The sequence below is a fragment of the Mustela putorius genome, unplaced genomic scaffold (assembly GCF_011764305.1).
Source record: "Mustela putorius furo isolate JIRA1106 unplaced genomic scaffold, ASM1176430v1.1 tig00000640_pilon_pilon_pilon, whole genome shotgun sequence".
NCBI lineage: Eukaryota > Metazoa > Chordata > Mammalia > Carnivora > Mustelidae > Mustela > Mustela putorius.
In genome coordinates this window covers 7,230,598-7,246,445 of record NW_025421432.1, presented here as the reverse complement: position 1 = coordinate 7,246,445, position 15,848 = coordinate 7,230,598, and the positions used below count along the sequence as shown (strand labels likewise).

The following is a 15,848-nucleotide window of genomic DNA, read 5'->3' as shown; positions in this document are numbered from 1 at the left end:
ATTAGGGTGTGGTCATCTTTTTGCCATTCCTGTGCCTATGGGACTCAGCCCCCCATGGGCCATGTGTTGTGTGTTGCCGTTGAGACTCCAGGAAGCTAGAAATAGGCATACTAACAGTGAAATATGTTGCAAGGAATGAGCTGACAGCCTGGGGAGAAACGGGTAACGTGAGAAGCCAACAAAAAATAAAATTTTAAAATAGTTGTCTTTCAAACAAATACAGTACTTTGGAGCTACTTAGAGGAAGGTGGTCACAACCACATACCTGGAATGCTTTCTTCCCCCACCACCTTTATTGAGGTATGACTGACAAAAATCATATGTATTTAAGGTGTACAATATGATGTTTGAGGCAAGTGTACATCACAAACTATCCCCTTACAGTTACCCTTTCTTTCTGTGTGTGGTGAGAACACTTGAGGCCTACTCACAGCATATTTCAAATGTATAATACAGTCTTATTAACTATAGTGTTGTGCATGAAGTCCGCAGAACTTACTCATCTTGTAACTGAAATTTTGTACCCTTTGATCTAGATCTTGCCCGGCCTTTGGTAACTCCCACTCTTAATTCTACTCTGTTACCATGAATTTGACTTTTTTTTCCTTTTATTTCTTTTCTTTTCTTTTTCCTTTCCTTTTTTATATTCCACATGTGAGATCATACAATATGTTAACATCTGGCTTATCTTATTTCATGTAGTCTTTTATATCATGAACCTGAATCATCAAAAAAGTAGGGTTTAATACTTCTACCCACTGTTTCAGAAATAAAGGAAATGTGCATCCTATATATTAGAAAAAATGTCTGTAATCAATACAGAATAATACTGAAAGATTACTTTCCAATATGAAGAAGTAAGTTCTGCATTTCAGCCCTCTCTCCTCTCACGAGAGTACTGATGAGGGACATTACTCCCATGATGGCTCCTCTGTTCTAATGTTTAGTTACGGCAGAGTGAATTGTTGAATTTTACAAAAGGTGAATATCCCATACTACTAGCTAGGTATATATGAAAATAAATTACAAATCTATTTAACAGCTTTAAAATAAAGTGCTTTAGGAAATATAAGTTTGTCAGAGATGTGTGAGTGTACGAACAGATTTAATTTTAGCACTGGCCAAACATTCCTATAAAAATGAGCAGATTATTTTGCAATTATTAAGTCTGTATTAGGATATTTTTTAAAACTGTGATGGACATATATTAAAAATTATGGTAACCTGAGGAATGTAGAATATTCTGCTATGGCATGGATTATGAAATATACTTGCCTCCATACGCTTGACATCTAAAAAATTTTTGAAGTTTTAGAGCTTTGCTATTTGTAGTCCTGACCAGTGATCTGAGCTTTGTGGGAATGCTGTGATAGTATGGGGTGGTAAAGAGGACAGGATTTAGAATTGGAAAGACCTGGTTTTTTGTTTGTTTGTTTTTTGGTTTTATTTAGAAGTCCCCAAATCTCTCTGTAGCTCAATTTCTTCACCTTTAAAATTAGGATTTATGAGGGGCGCCTGGGTGGCTCAGTGGGTTAAAGCCTCTGCTTTCGGCTCAGGTCATGATCCCAGGGTCTTAGGATCGAGCCCCGCATCGGGCTCCCTGCTCCACAGAGGAGCCTGCTTTCCTTCCTCTCTCTCTGCCTGCCTCTCTGCCTACTTGTGATCTTTGTCTGTCAAATAAATTTAAAAAAAAAAAAAAAAAAAAAATTAGGATTTATGAATAAAATCTTAAGAAAAAAATCTTTTAAAGGGCACCTGGATGGCTCAGCCAGTTAAGCAACTGCCTTCACCTTAGGTCATGAACTTGGGGTCCTGGGATGGAGTCCACATTGGGCTCCCTGCTTAATGAGGAGTCTGCTTCTCTCTCAACCCTTCCACCTGCTCATGATCTCTGTCATTCTCTCTCTAATAAATAAACAAAATCTTCAAAAAAAAATTTTTTTAATGCAATAAGGACATATGAAACTTAGTTTGTGAGAAGATATACAAAATGTTTGGTACATAATAAATGTCCAGTAAATGGTAGCTGTTCTTCACTGTGTTGTTGAAACAACCCCAGTGTCTGCACTCACACTTTTAGACATCCTGTCTGATAGTACTGATGTACTCTACAGGCTCTTATTTAAAGCTGAGCCCTGTGATTGACAGCTAGATCTCACCCCTTCTTGCCTTTGCAGGAACATTGCTCAAGCAGTTGCCTCCCTTCTGGCTCACGTTGCCAGTTGCACTGTCATCCACATAGGCATAGGGACAGCCTGGTCTGCTTACAGAGAAGCCCCCCTCCCCCCCCCCCCGTCCTTGCCAATCACTATCCCACTTTTTTTTTTTTATTCATTTGTTTATTTGCTCTCCTTTGAAGGACAACTCTTTAAAAGAGCTGTCACATTCACAGTTTCTAATTACTCTCTTATGTTCTCTTAAACCCACTCCAGATAGCCTTTTTCCCATAACTACTTCAGCAAAAATGTTCCTGTTACTGTCACCAGTGAGCTGTCTTCTGCCAAATCTAGGGGTCAGTTCTCCGTTCTCCTCTTACTTGACCTATTATGAGTATTTGACATTGTTGGACCTCCTCCCCCAGGTAATTTTTCTTTTTTTAAACTTGGATTCCTCCTATTCCTTTGGCTTCTCTCTCAAGCTCGCCAGCTCTTTTGTGAGTTCTAAATCTTCTGCCAGACCTCTTCCAGTTAGAGCACCATAGGACTCAATTCTTTGTTCTTTGTTCTGTTGGTCCTCACTCCCTGGAGTGAGGCTCATCCTGGGCTCATCCACTCTTTTGAATGATGAATAAATTCCATTTATACATCCAAGGCTATCATTTATATATCTAGCCCCAACTTCCCTTCTAAATCCAGATTCAAATATCCTGACCTAGTATCCTCCCTCAGGTATCGCAAAGACATTTCAAATTTAGCACACTCAAAATTCAGCTCCTGATCTTCCCTCCAGGCCTTCTCTGCCCTCAGCCCTCCTCATACCAGTTGATGGCAACACCATCCTTCCATTTGTTAAAGCCCAAATCCTTGGAGTCATCTTTGATTCCTTCAAGTCACACTCCAGCTCTCAGGAAATCTTAGTGGTTGAGCCTGTAGGAGGTATCCAGAATCTAACGACTTCTGGTCAGTGCATTGCTACAACCCTTTCTTGCTTGGATTATAACAGGAGCCCCTAACCGGACTGTTTCTACCTATTGCTACCCTACAGCAATCACCACAGCAATCAAAGTGATTTTTTTTATTTATTTGAGAAAGAGACAGAGATAACAACAGAGAGCACAAGTGGGAAGACAGGGAGAAGCAGGCTCCCATTGATCAGGGAGCCCAACGTGGGGCTTGATCCCAGGACCCTAGGATCATGATCTGAGCCGAAGGCAGATATTTTTTTTTTTTTTTAAGATTTTATTTATTTATTCGACAGAGAGAGAGATCACAAGTAGGCAGAGAGAGAGAGGAGGAAGCAGGCTCCCTGCTGAGCAGAGAGCCCAATGCGGGACTCGATCCCAGGACCCTGAGATCATGACCTGAGCCGAAGGCAGCGGCTTAACCCACTGAGCCATCCAGGCGCCCCCCGAAGGCAGATATTTAAACCAACTGAGTCAACCAGGTGTCCCCAGAGTCATTTTTTTTTTTAACAGTTATAGGTTCACAGCAAAATTGAGGGGAAAGTACAGAGGTTTCCCCCTTGCTCCCTGCCCCTACACAGGGCCAGAGTGGAGTATTTGTTATAGCTGATACATCTACATGGATACGTCTTAATCATTCAAAGTCCATAGTTTGCACTAGGAATTACCCTTAGTACTGTACATTCTGTGAGTTTGGACAGGGGGATAATGACATACCTACCATTTTACAGAGTATTTTCACTGCCCTAAAAACCCTGTGTTCCACCTATTCATCCCTCCCCCTACAGCCTCTGGCAGCCACTGATCTTTTTGCTATTTTGACAGTTTTGCCTTTTCCAGTAAGTCGTAATAGTTGGAATTGTAGCATGTGTAGCCTTTTTGGATTGGCTTCTTTCACTTAATAAAAATATGCCTTGAAATTTCCTCCATGTCTTTCCATGGTTTGATAGCTCGTTTCTTTTAGTGCTGAGTAATATTCCATTGTCCAATATACCACGGCTTATTTATCCACCTATCAAAGAACATCCTGGTTTCTTCCAAGAAATCATTTGCACAGAATTTAATCTTCATTTCATTCCAAGGGAGACATTGCTATGAAGAGCGTGACCCCACAGTACTGAAAAGAGCTTTAACCAAACTTTAACGGGATTACTGCCAAACTAGGAGAACACATTGGTAAAACAATGAAAGGGTTTGAGTTTTGTTTACAAGCCGCTGTTACCTATGTAGGGAGCATGTAGTCTCAGAAATCTCAGTAAATGGCCATCATCATTTGGTCCGGTGTAATATCTAGTTAGCGTGCAGATATTAGTGGAAAATAATCCAGTTTTTAAAAAAATACATGGCAGCTGTGTAAATAGGAAGGATTTCTAGCCATGCGCCGATGGACTTTGTGTAACTTTAAGATGCCGTAAGTGCATGTTAACTCATAAAAGAACTCTCCCATTTTAGGGTATCTTCACATCTTCATGCCTCTGCTCATGCTGTTTGTCTTCCTGGAATGCTTATCCTTTCCTTGTCAACTCTTGCAGACTTCTTGTCCTCCAGAAGCCAGCCAGAGTCACATTTTCTCTCTAGCTTTTCTTGGCACGGTCTTCCTGCCAAGGGTTCTCCTCGCTAAGGTTAATGGATTAATTGCTTCTGCCTTTGTGTTCCCAAAGCATTTGTCACAGAGCGTGCACATTATTTATGTACCTGCCTCTGAGTTACAAGGGCACCTTCATCACCTTTGTCTCTCTAGTGACTGGCACAGTCTCTGTCTCGTAATATCTGCTCAATAAAACGGATTTGAATTTGAAACATTAGACTTTTTTTTACCATCATCACTGATGCATCCAGCAAATATTTATTAAGAACTTTTAATATGCAAGGTGCTATGTTACAGGCTACCAAGGTACTAAAAAAAGAGAACTGGATGACTGATTTCTTAAAAACCTCAACTATAGTATAATAAGAAAAAATAAGTCCTGAATAAAAGTAACTATAAACATGGTTGCATTATTTTCAAGGAGAGGCATGTGTAAGTGCACATGTATGTGTGTGAGGACCTCACAATAGAGCTCAAGAATGTCTTCCTATTTGCTAAGAAAAATGTTTCCCCCTAGTAAATGGCTAAAAAGCTATGATTAAAAACAATGATTCCTTTGATGTCTCATAAATGAGGTTAAGTCCTGTCCTAGATCTAAAAATATATCTCTCTTCCTCACTTTGGTGTACTGTCCTACACTATTAGAATTAAAGCACTGCTCAGGTTTGCTGCTACTTGCCAAAGAGTCTACACTTAAAGTATAGAAAGTCTCTTTTGGTGCCTTGAGGTATGAATTTTATACATTCCTAGTTTTTAGAAAACACCTCAAGTGGTAGATCTTTTACATGTGGCTGCACGTTCCTTCCTAATTGCCATTAGGAAATTGGCTCTAGAAAGCTTCTGACAAAAACGAACAGTAATGTCATAGAAATGAAAAATCCAAACCACATTTTAACTGGCAGTTTTTAAAAATTTGGTGAGCAGACTTCAATTACTCAGCATTGAATTGTATATAAGCCAGTAGCATTTCTTTTTTTTTTTTTTAAGGTAGATGGGCTTTTCCACAGTAAGGTATAAGATGTAATAGCTTGAGTGATTACAGCTGTTAACTGGTCATCACCAGCAATCTTTCTGTTTTCATCTAGACTTGGATTATCACTTGCATTTATCTTCAACTACTCCTATTTAATCCTCTGGTGAAAACTAAAGGGATCTGCAGGAACCGTGTGACTGATGATGTAAAAGACGTTACGAAATTGGTAAGTAAGGAATACTTTCAATAGCTGTGTTTTGTTTTGTTTTTCTTACATTTTTTTGAAAAAGGTTTCATGCTTTTTTTTTTGTCCCAACTTAGTATTTTTCCAAGACAAAGAAAGAAATCAGTGAGTTCTTCTAAAAGGTGTATAGAGAGGAGGCAGGGAAATATTTATGATCAAGGAGAATCTATTGGTAACATTGGTACCTCACTGCGGTGACTTTGTTTCTTGTTTTTTTTGTCTCTGTCACAGGCAGTGTAGGACACTGGAGAGTTTTCTGTGTGCTGATGTGGCATACCACCTTGTTCCCCATTATCTCTTGAGTGGGTTTCTCAGTGTCTTATTTCCCTTCCAAATGCCCTCCTTCTCTTCTCTAACAAGCCTAACAGAAAAGACCTGAAATGGCCAATCTCCCCCTTCAACAGCATGAAGACCCCATGACATGTAGGTGGGTATGTGCTCCCTCTGGGAACATAGCTGGAGGAGTGATTTGTTACCCAAATGTTGAACAGACTCCTCTTCCACATTTGTCATGTTGGAGCTCATCTCTCCGCAAAAGCCATTTTACGCTGGTGCCCCTTGGTTACAACTAGCTTCATGCCATGTTTCTCTTAAAATGCATACCATGGCATGAGAGAGAGAATACAGCATCTGGAATGCATTCCTCCCAGCTCTCCTGATCTAGGGGAGATTTTACATGCCCATTTGAGCTACTAGGTGTGATTTCAGGGTGAGCACACTTGGTGAAGCATTTTTGTTAAGTGCCCAGTTCAAAGCAACCAAGCGGCATTCTGTTACTTGAAAATTGTCTCGAGCACAGAGATGATACAAACATAGGGAAGAAATAAAGGTCATGATATGGACAAAAGAAAGAAAATTGTATTTGTTGAGATATTTGTCTTCCCTACTCTTGATCTATATTTCCTGGTTTATGTTTTATTTGGGGCTTATAGCCAAACTTCAAAACAGAAGTTTAATTCTGTGGTCCAAGTCTTTCTGACTTAGCCTCAATGCAGTTAGAAACAGACACATAAACCACAGACTCGCACGCAATTTAGGTGGATTCCTTAGAAGGATGCCCAGAGGATCCAAGTTTAAAAAGTATTCTGTGATGCAGTATTCTGTGATGAAGATCTACCAGCAAATTTTATTTGAGGGGCTGGTGACCGAAGCAAAGCAACATTTGCCTGCTATATGCCCTGCTAGGTCTTAGGGAGCAAGTGAGGAAAGTTTTTTGTTTCTTAAAGATTTTATTTACTTATTTAAGAGAGAAGCAAGTATAAGCACATGGAGGGAGAGAATCTCAAGCAGACTTCGCACTAAGCACAGACTCCACACTAAGCCCCAAGGTCAGGCTCCATATCAAAACCCTGAGATCATGACCTGAGCTATAACCAAGGGCCGGACGTTCAACCAACTGAGCCACCCAGGCACTCCTGCTTTATTTAGTCTTCAAAGACTGCAGAGCATGGACCTCTCCCTCAAGTTGCTTATTAATCTGTGACCCAAGAAACTATACTTCAAAGAAAATATGGGACATCTGGGTAGCTCAGTCAGTTAAGCACCTGCCTTCAGCTCAGGTCATGATCCCAGGGTTGTGGGATCAAGCCCCACTTTGGGCTCCCAGCTCGGCGGGGAACCTGCTTCTCCCGCTTCCCCCTGTTTCTGCTTTCTCTCTCTCTCAAATAAGTAAGTAAATAAATAATAAAAAGAGAAAATATATGCTCATATTATCATTTTTATATTGGTAAAAAGTTGCTCACTAAATGTTTGTTCAGTGAAGGAAGACCTGATGTGCTTTACCGTGGTAAGCATTATGGTCCCCTGTGGTGCTTATTAAAATTAAAGGTATCTGGGCTGCCCTCTAAGAAGCTAATACAATGACAGGTCTGAGGAAGGGCTCCAGGCATCTACATTTTAAAGACATTTCTGAAAGGATATTTAAGAGCTACTGCTCTAGGTGGTCTGTTGGGTCTCCAAAATTTGGAGACATAAGTGTCTTGATTCTAATTTAGTCTCAGTTCTTATTTTGACTAGCTTTTTCTATGTTACATAAATTTATAGGGATCTCAGATTAGTGTGAGTCTCAAAAATATGCTTAAAGTAGTTCACAATGGGGAAATTACAGCTCTCATGGGTCTGTGGGTATAACTGTGGAACTGAGGATGATCGATGGAGATACGCAGTTACCGTAGGGAGCAAATGTCAAGTACATCGGCAATGAACTATAGTTGGAAGATGGTGGTATACTTGACCACAGGCCCAGCATATCCAAAATTAACACGGTATTTAAGAAAAATTACTTATATGTATATTAGTTGCTAAGTGTTTAAGGAAAACTACTTAATGAGCATTACTTCCTGTGAGATGTCAAACCAGTATTTTCAAGAGGCATAAGTAGATATTACAAGCACCTTCCAAGATTTCCATCCTTGTCTTTGACCATCTGTTTATTCTCAGTCTGTTACCTGTCTGCGGATACAATGAAAAATGGCAAGAACCATTACAGAGAAAGAGCAGCCTGGGATATTCATTAATATTGACATGAAAGGATAAATCCTCACCCGAAGGGCAAATGTGAAATCATTAGACTGAGAAAAAGAGGGTTTTTACCTCCCTTCTAGCAACTGACTCGGGAAAATTTTTTAATTTCAAGAGAACAAGATTTCAAGATCTAGTAAACACACAAATCAAGAGATCAAGATTTTAAGATCTAGTAAACACACTAATTTCAAGAGCTGATCTAGTAAAATTAATGTGTTTACTTTGGATTATTGAAAAAAAATCAAGTTAATAAAAAATATAACTCACCAGGGGTGACTGGGTGCCTCAGTCAGTTGGACGTTCGACTCTTCGTTTCTGCTCAGGTCTTGGTCTCAGAGTTGTGAGACTGAGCCCCGTGTTGGGCTCCACACTGGGTGCAAAATCTGTTTAAGAGTCTCCCTCCCTCTCTCTCTGCCTCCTGTTCCCTCCCCCCAAAAATAGGACTCAGCTGACTTCTAATTGAATAAAGACCTACATAATTTGCAACCCGTATTTCATAGAGTAGGAAATAGGAGAATAATCCCTGACCTCAAAATGTTCATAATCTAGGGGCGCCTGGGTGGCTCAGTGGGTTAAGCCTCTACTTTTGGCTCGGGTCATGATCTTGGGGTCCTGGGATTGAGCCCCGCTTTGGGCTCTCTGCTCTGCGGGGAACTGCTTCCCCCTCTCTCTCTGCCTGCCTCTCTGCCTACTTGTGATCTCTCTTTCTCTCTGTCAAATAAATAATTAAAATCTTTTTAAAAAATGTTCATAATCTAGTTTGGGAGATAAGTCATTTCCATAAAAATATAAAAGCATATCACTAATACCACAATACATGATACATGGATGCCATTTAAAAAAATTTCATGTAGGATCAACCTGTGCCGATAAATTGGTTAAGGAATGGATTTTGGAATTTGGTAGACCTGAATTTAAATCCCAGCTTTTTGACCTTAAATAACTACCTTTCTGAATCTCAATTTCTACATCCCAATTTTGTCTTAGAGAATAAATAAAAGAATGTATATATGATGTTTCTTATCACAGTTATTGTTATATAACTTCTTTGGGCCTCAGTTTCCTTATCAGTATTAAGATTAATAGTACATCATAGAGTGATTATAAGGATTGAATCAGTGTAACAGTGTTAGGAACACAGCAAGTGCCTGCTACATATTAGCTGTTAGTAGTGGTAGAAGTGGTGTTGTAGGATCAGAGGATCCTGGAGCTGAAAAGAAATTTAGAGACAATCTGGAAAAACTATTTTTTTAAAAAAATAGGGGTGCCTGGATGGCTCAGTTGGTTAAGCGACTGCCTTCAGCTCAGGTCATGATCCCAGAGTCCAGGGATCGAGTCCTGCCTCAGGCTCCCAGCACCATGGGGAGTCTACTTCTCCCTCTGACCTTCTCCTCTCTCATGCTCTCTCTCACCCTATCAAATAAAGAAATAAAATATATTTAAAAAAGGGAAAAAAAACAAAACTGAGGGATGCCTGTGTGGCCTAGTGGGTTAAGCCTCTGCCTCTGGCTCAGGTCGTGATCCTAGGGTCCTGGGATCCAGTCCTGCATTGGGCTCCTTGCCCAGCGGGCAGCCTGCTTCTCCTTCTTCCTGCCACTCCCCCTGCTTGTGCTCTCTTCCCTCTCTCAGACAAATAAATAAAACCTTTAAAAAGTTAATAAATAAGGAAACTGAGACCCAGGAATGGTGAAGCCCAGCTCCAGGTCCCGTTACCAGCGCGGTACCTTCTATGACAGTAGTTTTCAGACTGGCTCCTGGAGCTCACACAGCCATTCAGCCTTCATTTGTGTCTGGATTTCCAAATAAGACTTGATGTGGAAAAAAGAATCAGCTGAAAAAATGTTGGAAGTCACTGCTATCAACCACCATGTGTAGGGTATCATTTGAGAATCATTCGTTTGGAGTTTTAGGGTACTTACTGAAAGTACAGCTGTCAGGGCTCCCACTGCAGAAATTCGGACTCTCAACTTGTGAAGGTGAGGTGTTTCCAGCTAGCGTCCTGGGTGGTAGGGATCTGCATGTAAGTGTCAGGACTGCTTAGGCAATCATACCTCTAATGTGGGGATTTTTTCGTTTGGGGTAGGGGGGAACAGAACAAAAACAAAACAAAATTGTGTTCTCATCCTTAGCCTAAACTCATTAATCTAATTCAGTGATGTGAGTGACTTCTGAGTTCCACAGATACAGAGAAGCACGGCCTCTCTCTAAAGTACCATGGGACAATTCTATCATGATACTTTGTCAATTCGAATCTTCTAGAATAATTCAGTAATGCCCTGACTCAGGGAGGTTACATAGAATAAGAGGGGTTTGCTTTATATGCATAATGTTGGTACATTCTGTTTGAGAGAAACAAAGTAGGTTGCCTACCTTTCTTACCTTGTGCGCCCAGTAATCTCTGACTGAAATCCTTTCTTTGCAGTCTCTACCAGTTCCTTCTCTCTATTAAGTGTCAGCTGGTACTGTGCCCAGAGACCTGAAGTCTGTTTGCTTGGGGTGATTCTCATGTCACAGAAGTACATGATTTATGACCTTTACTGTCATTTTTTGGTTGTTGTTCTTTTAATTTCTTCTTGGACACTTTGTGCTGCCTCTACAGTCCCCATGGTTTTCATTTGAAATCTCTCTGGCATGTTTGTTCAACATAATAGTTCCATTTATTTATAGAACATTTTGCTTTGTTTCTAAAAGATGTTGTAAGACTTGTTTTAAATGGCAAACTCAGACCTACCTAAGGAAAGGGTCAAGGATCTGGGAAGCGATGAAACAAACTTTAAAATTTGTGGTCTGTGGGACAACGAGACTGCAGATTTAACGGTTGTGTTACAGAAGGAGGCATCCAGTTATTGAAATAGTTCAAACTGGTTTTTCCTTTTGTTCTTTGTACGGATGCCTTCATTTGTAATCATAGTTTTCTTTCATTTGGGGGAATTTAATTAAAGGTGACTATGTTACTTTTTAAAAACCTTTTTTGTTTTAAGGATCTATTGAGTAATTATTTTTCTTCCTCAAAATGTTAAAGGCAGGTTGCTACCCCAGCCCCGTTTTCTAAAGGTGGAATTACTCTGTCGTTTCCAGGCCAGTCTCCAAATCAGAACAGAATTAAAACTCAGGCATTCATGGTTTCCCTGGTCTTCTGATAGGCACTTATTTTAACACATGACTCTTAGAGTTGAGCATAATGGGAGATAGAGAAATACCGCAAATAAGTTTCACTCTGGACAGTTTTGAATAATTTCTGATTTTTATTCTTCTTCAAGAACCGTATTTTTCAAATAGAATTACCACAGCATTAAAAATGAAGTTTCCGAGTCTCAGTGTTTCCATTTCTAGATGTATTCTTAGCTTTTCTAAGCATATCTTCTCTTTAAAAAGCAGAAATCTCAAAATAAATAAATAAATAAATAAATAAAAATAAAAAGTAGAAATCTCAGGGGCACCTGGGTGGCTCAGTTGGATAAGGGGCTGTCTTTGGCTCAGGTCATGATCCCAGGACCCCGTGTCAGGCTCCCTGCTCTGTGGGGAGTCTGCTTCTCCCCCTGCCTCTCCTCCTTGCTTATATGCTCTCTCTCTGTCTCTGTCTCTCTCTCTCTCTCTCAAATAAATAAATAAAATTTTAAGAAATCTTTTAGTAAAAAAAATAAAATAAAATAAAATAAAAGCAGAAATGTCAAAAGCACCTGGGTGGCTCAGTCAGTTAAGCCTCTGACGCTGGATTTCATCTCAGGTCATGATCTCATGGTCATGAGAGCAAGTCCTTACAGCTGGCTCCGCCCTCCACAGATTCTTTCTCTCCCCTTCTCTCCCTTACTCCACTTCCGTGCTCTCTCTCTATCTCTCTCAATATATCTTAAAAAAAAAAAAAAAAAAAAAAAAGATAAAATAGAAGCAGAGATCTCTTGGGGTGCCTGAGTGGCTCATTTGGTTAAGCATTCAACTCTTGATTTCAGCTCAGGTCATGATCTCAGGCTTGAGATTGAGCCCTGAGTCAGGCTCCGAGCTGAGCATAGAGCCTGCTTAAGGTTCTCTCTTTCTCCCTTCCCTCAGCCCTTCCCCCCACTTGTGCCCGCATTCTCTCTCTCTTTCTCTCTCTCTCTCTCTCTCAAAAATAAACTAAATAAAAGCAGAGGTTGCTCACAGTTTTGGGGGGTTAGGTTTCCCTTTTCTATTTTGGACCTTTGAAGAATAATGGTTTGCCAGTTGGATAGTTTTTAAAGTTTATTTTTATTAGTTGGCTACACTTAGCATTTTAATTTCTTCTCCTGCAGTTAGCAGAACTTACCTCTCATATTTGAAAGTAAATTTTGAACTTGTAGTGTTCAAAGAAAGGACAGAAGTGTATTGGAAATAATATTTGTAAAAACTGACAAATGTCCTATTATATTACCAGATGTGGGAGTCTTAATTTTTTTTTTTAAGATTTTATTTATTTATTCGACAGAGATCACAAGTAGGCAGAGAGACAGGCAGAGAGAGAGGAGGAAGCAGGCTCCCTGCTGAGCAGAAAGCTCGATTCGGGGCTCCATTCCGGGACCTTAGGATCATGACTTGAGCTGAAGGCAGAGGCTTTAAACCACTGAGCCACCCAGGTGCCCGGGAGTCTTAATTTTGAAGAAGAAAGTCATTCTTCCTTTATAGGATGAATCACTTAGGTACTACGGCTCCTGCTCCTTGACTTTTTAGAGCAGTAGTTACTGTGTGAGTATCTAGGAACCATGTAAAGCATTTTATTTAGATTCTGTCCTTTAATCATTACAAACCTAGGAGGTAATTATTTTTACCTCTGGTTTATTGATTAGGAAGCTGAGACCTAATGATAAGTAACCTGACCATCCTTACCTGGAAAGAGGAAACTGAGTGGAGAAGTTCACACCCATAGCTACCGGTCTTTGGAACACACGAACCTAGCTCATAATTTATAATATCTTAATTTAAGATTTAAATGTCAACTGCAGTTTAAGAATTACCATTGTAGGAATTTTATTCCCTAGGTAGTAGTCATCTTATGATTAAGAAGTGATCATATTGTAGATGTTCTTTTAACCTGCTTTTAATCTTTTATTATTATTTCTGGAGGGAGATGAGTCCTTTAACTATTTAGGTATTTTTCACTAAGAAAAGGCTCAGAAAAGTCTTGTAAAATTGTTATCTTAATTTTTTTTTTTTAAATCTCTGTGTTATCAAAAAACAAACACCTTTGAGAACTAAAGAGAGTTGTCTTGTTGCGTTGCATTGTTAGTATCAACAGAGGATGACTTAGAAGGAAAACTAAAAAAGCAAAAAGCTTTTTCCTGCGTTATTTCTGAAAACCAGCATTACGCTAAGCGGCTATACATGGGTGAGGTGGGATATTTAAATATAAGCATAGATACTCTTCCCCTCTCGCCCCCCAAAGCAGTGATTCTTAAGCTTATCTGGGTCTGATGAGACTCTGGAAACTGTGGACTCTTTCCTCAGAGACGTGCACTTAGGCACAACGTCTTATGTAGAGTACCAAGGGAATCAGGAGTTACTGCTACTGTATTTTGATTTTTCCCTTGCACTGAGGAGAAACAACTGAGACAAGGAAGGGTCTCAGCAAAGATGTCCAAGAAGTCACTGCCTGCATGAGATTTAGAGACCTCAATGACATTTGAACCATGTGATCCAAAGATTTTAGATTAGTGATCTAGAGAAGTCATTAAGTGTTCTCACTTTGAGTTTTTTTCTTCTGAGTCCAAATACCTTTAGGACCTGGTATGTAGCCAGTATCTGTTTGGTGTCAAAAGACTTTTTCTTGGCTGAGTTTTCAGCATTTCTGCATGCTTTTCTCTTATGTGTTTGCTTTTGTTTTTGTGCTTCCCAGTGTCACCGAGTATGATCAATCCTAAAGCTATCCAATGGGGCCCATCTAGTAGAATGAGCCCATCATAAAGTGACTTGTTTTTGCAGTTTTATGCATTTTACAGTCTAGCATAGTATTGACATCTTCATACACCAAACCACAAAAGCTCATTGGGATAATTTGGCTTTTGGCAAAATTCACCATCAATTAACTTCCTTTTTGTTTTTTTTGTTTGTTTGTTTGTTTTTTGACCTGAACTTATTTTACCAGAATGGATTTGTTTTTAAAATCTATAGTTTTGATTAGTCATCCATTTAACCCTCCCAATAGGCTACTTCCCTCAAATCTAAACCTCATTTCTGGTTATTTTGGCTTCCAGTTTCTAGATAAATATTTCATTCATGTTCAGCACTTTTCTAATGGTCTTCTAAACTGTTCCTGGGCTCTGTTCTGTCTTTGGTCCAATCCATACCTTCCAGAAGGTCTTCCTGAAAATTTACTGTCCTGATCCCTCCGTGTTCAGTATAGCACCACTACTTCCAGGATAAAGGTAGAGCAGACTACATTTTTAGTAATTACCCAGTTCACTCCCTTTATTTTACAGACAAGTGTAAAAGTTCGTCAGAGAGGAAATGAGGCAAAAGCGACTTGGTGGGTTTGGTGGTAGAACATGTCCTCCTGAACTTTACTGCCTCCCATTTGGCCTCCTTAGCCCAACATTTAAGTCCTTCTCTAATGTGTTTTTATTGACATATTTCCTGTCTCTTAACGTTCTGGAACCTGATTTATCTGCCCGTGATCTCCTGAACACACCTGTGCTTTCCCATGCCTTTGTCTTTGCATATGACCCCTTCTCCGTCTAGAATGTCCCACTCTCTTGCATTTAATATAAACTCGTCTTTGTGTACATACCATGCTTAAGCACCAGGTGTTTTAAATGAGTTTTTAGTCCTTATTTAGTCTTTATAAATTCACTGGCTAGATTTTGTTATGATTCCCATATTATACATGTTGACATTAAAGCAGATTAAGTAACTTGCCAAGATCTGAGTTAACATGTGGAAGGGCCTGGATCTAACAGTGTGTCCCCAGAACCTGTGCCATGACTCCCCCATCAAACTAACTGAAAGGAACATCTTCTAAATCCCAAAGGCTTCCTCCCTCTACAGACTTTCTGTTATGATCAGTATATATCAAAGAAGCTGAATTTATCACAGAGTTATCTGTGCTCTCTGAGGGCTCTTCCACACACTACCAAGCGCTTAGAAAGTCATACAATAATTCATGAAGCAACCATAAAAATCTACAGCTTGACTTATTAAGTTCTTTTCCAAATGTAACTGGAAAGGAACCAATGGCAGCCAAGAGAGTAATGAAAGGAAACTGCTCTGTAGAGGACGGTGCTGAGCCAGGCACGGAGGGCCAGGTTTGTATCCTCCCTCCATCGGGAACTCCTGATGTCTGCTACCGGTTAGCCCCTCTGTGCCTCCATGTCTTCATCTATAAAATAGGCTTAATAGTATATATCTCATGAGATTGTAACAAAGAATGTATATATGAAAACTTGTTTTAGAT

General features: G+C 39.8%; 1 protein-coding gene across 3 annotated transcripts in view; it reads left to right on the top strand.

Annotated features, from left to right (window-relative positions):
- Positions 1–15,848, top strand: part of KITLG (KIT ligand) — an 87,546-nt gene that overhangs the window by 28,929 nt on the left and 42,769 nt on the right. For all 3 annotated transcript variants that reach the window (XM_045082971.1, XM_004748570.3, XM_004748571.3), the window contains exon 2: positions 5,795–5,908. In XM_045082971.1, coding sequence (XP_044938906.1) covers positions 5,795–5,908 — 114 coding nt within the window. The remainder of the gene's footprint in view (positions 1–5,794; positions 5,909–15,848) is intronic.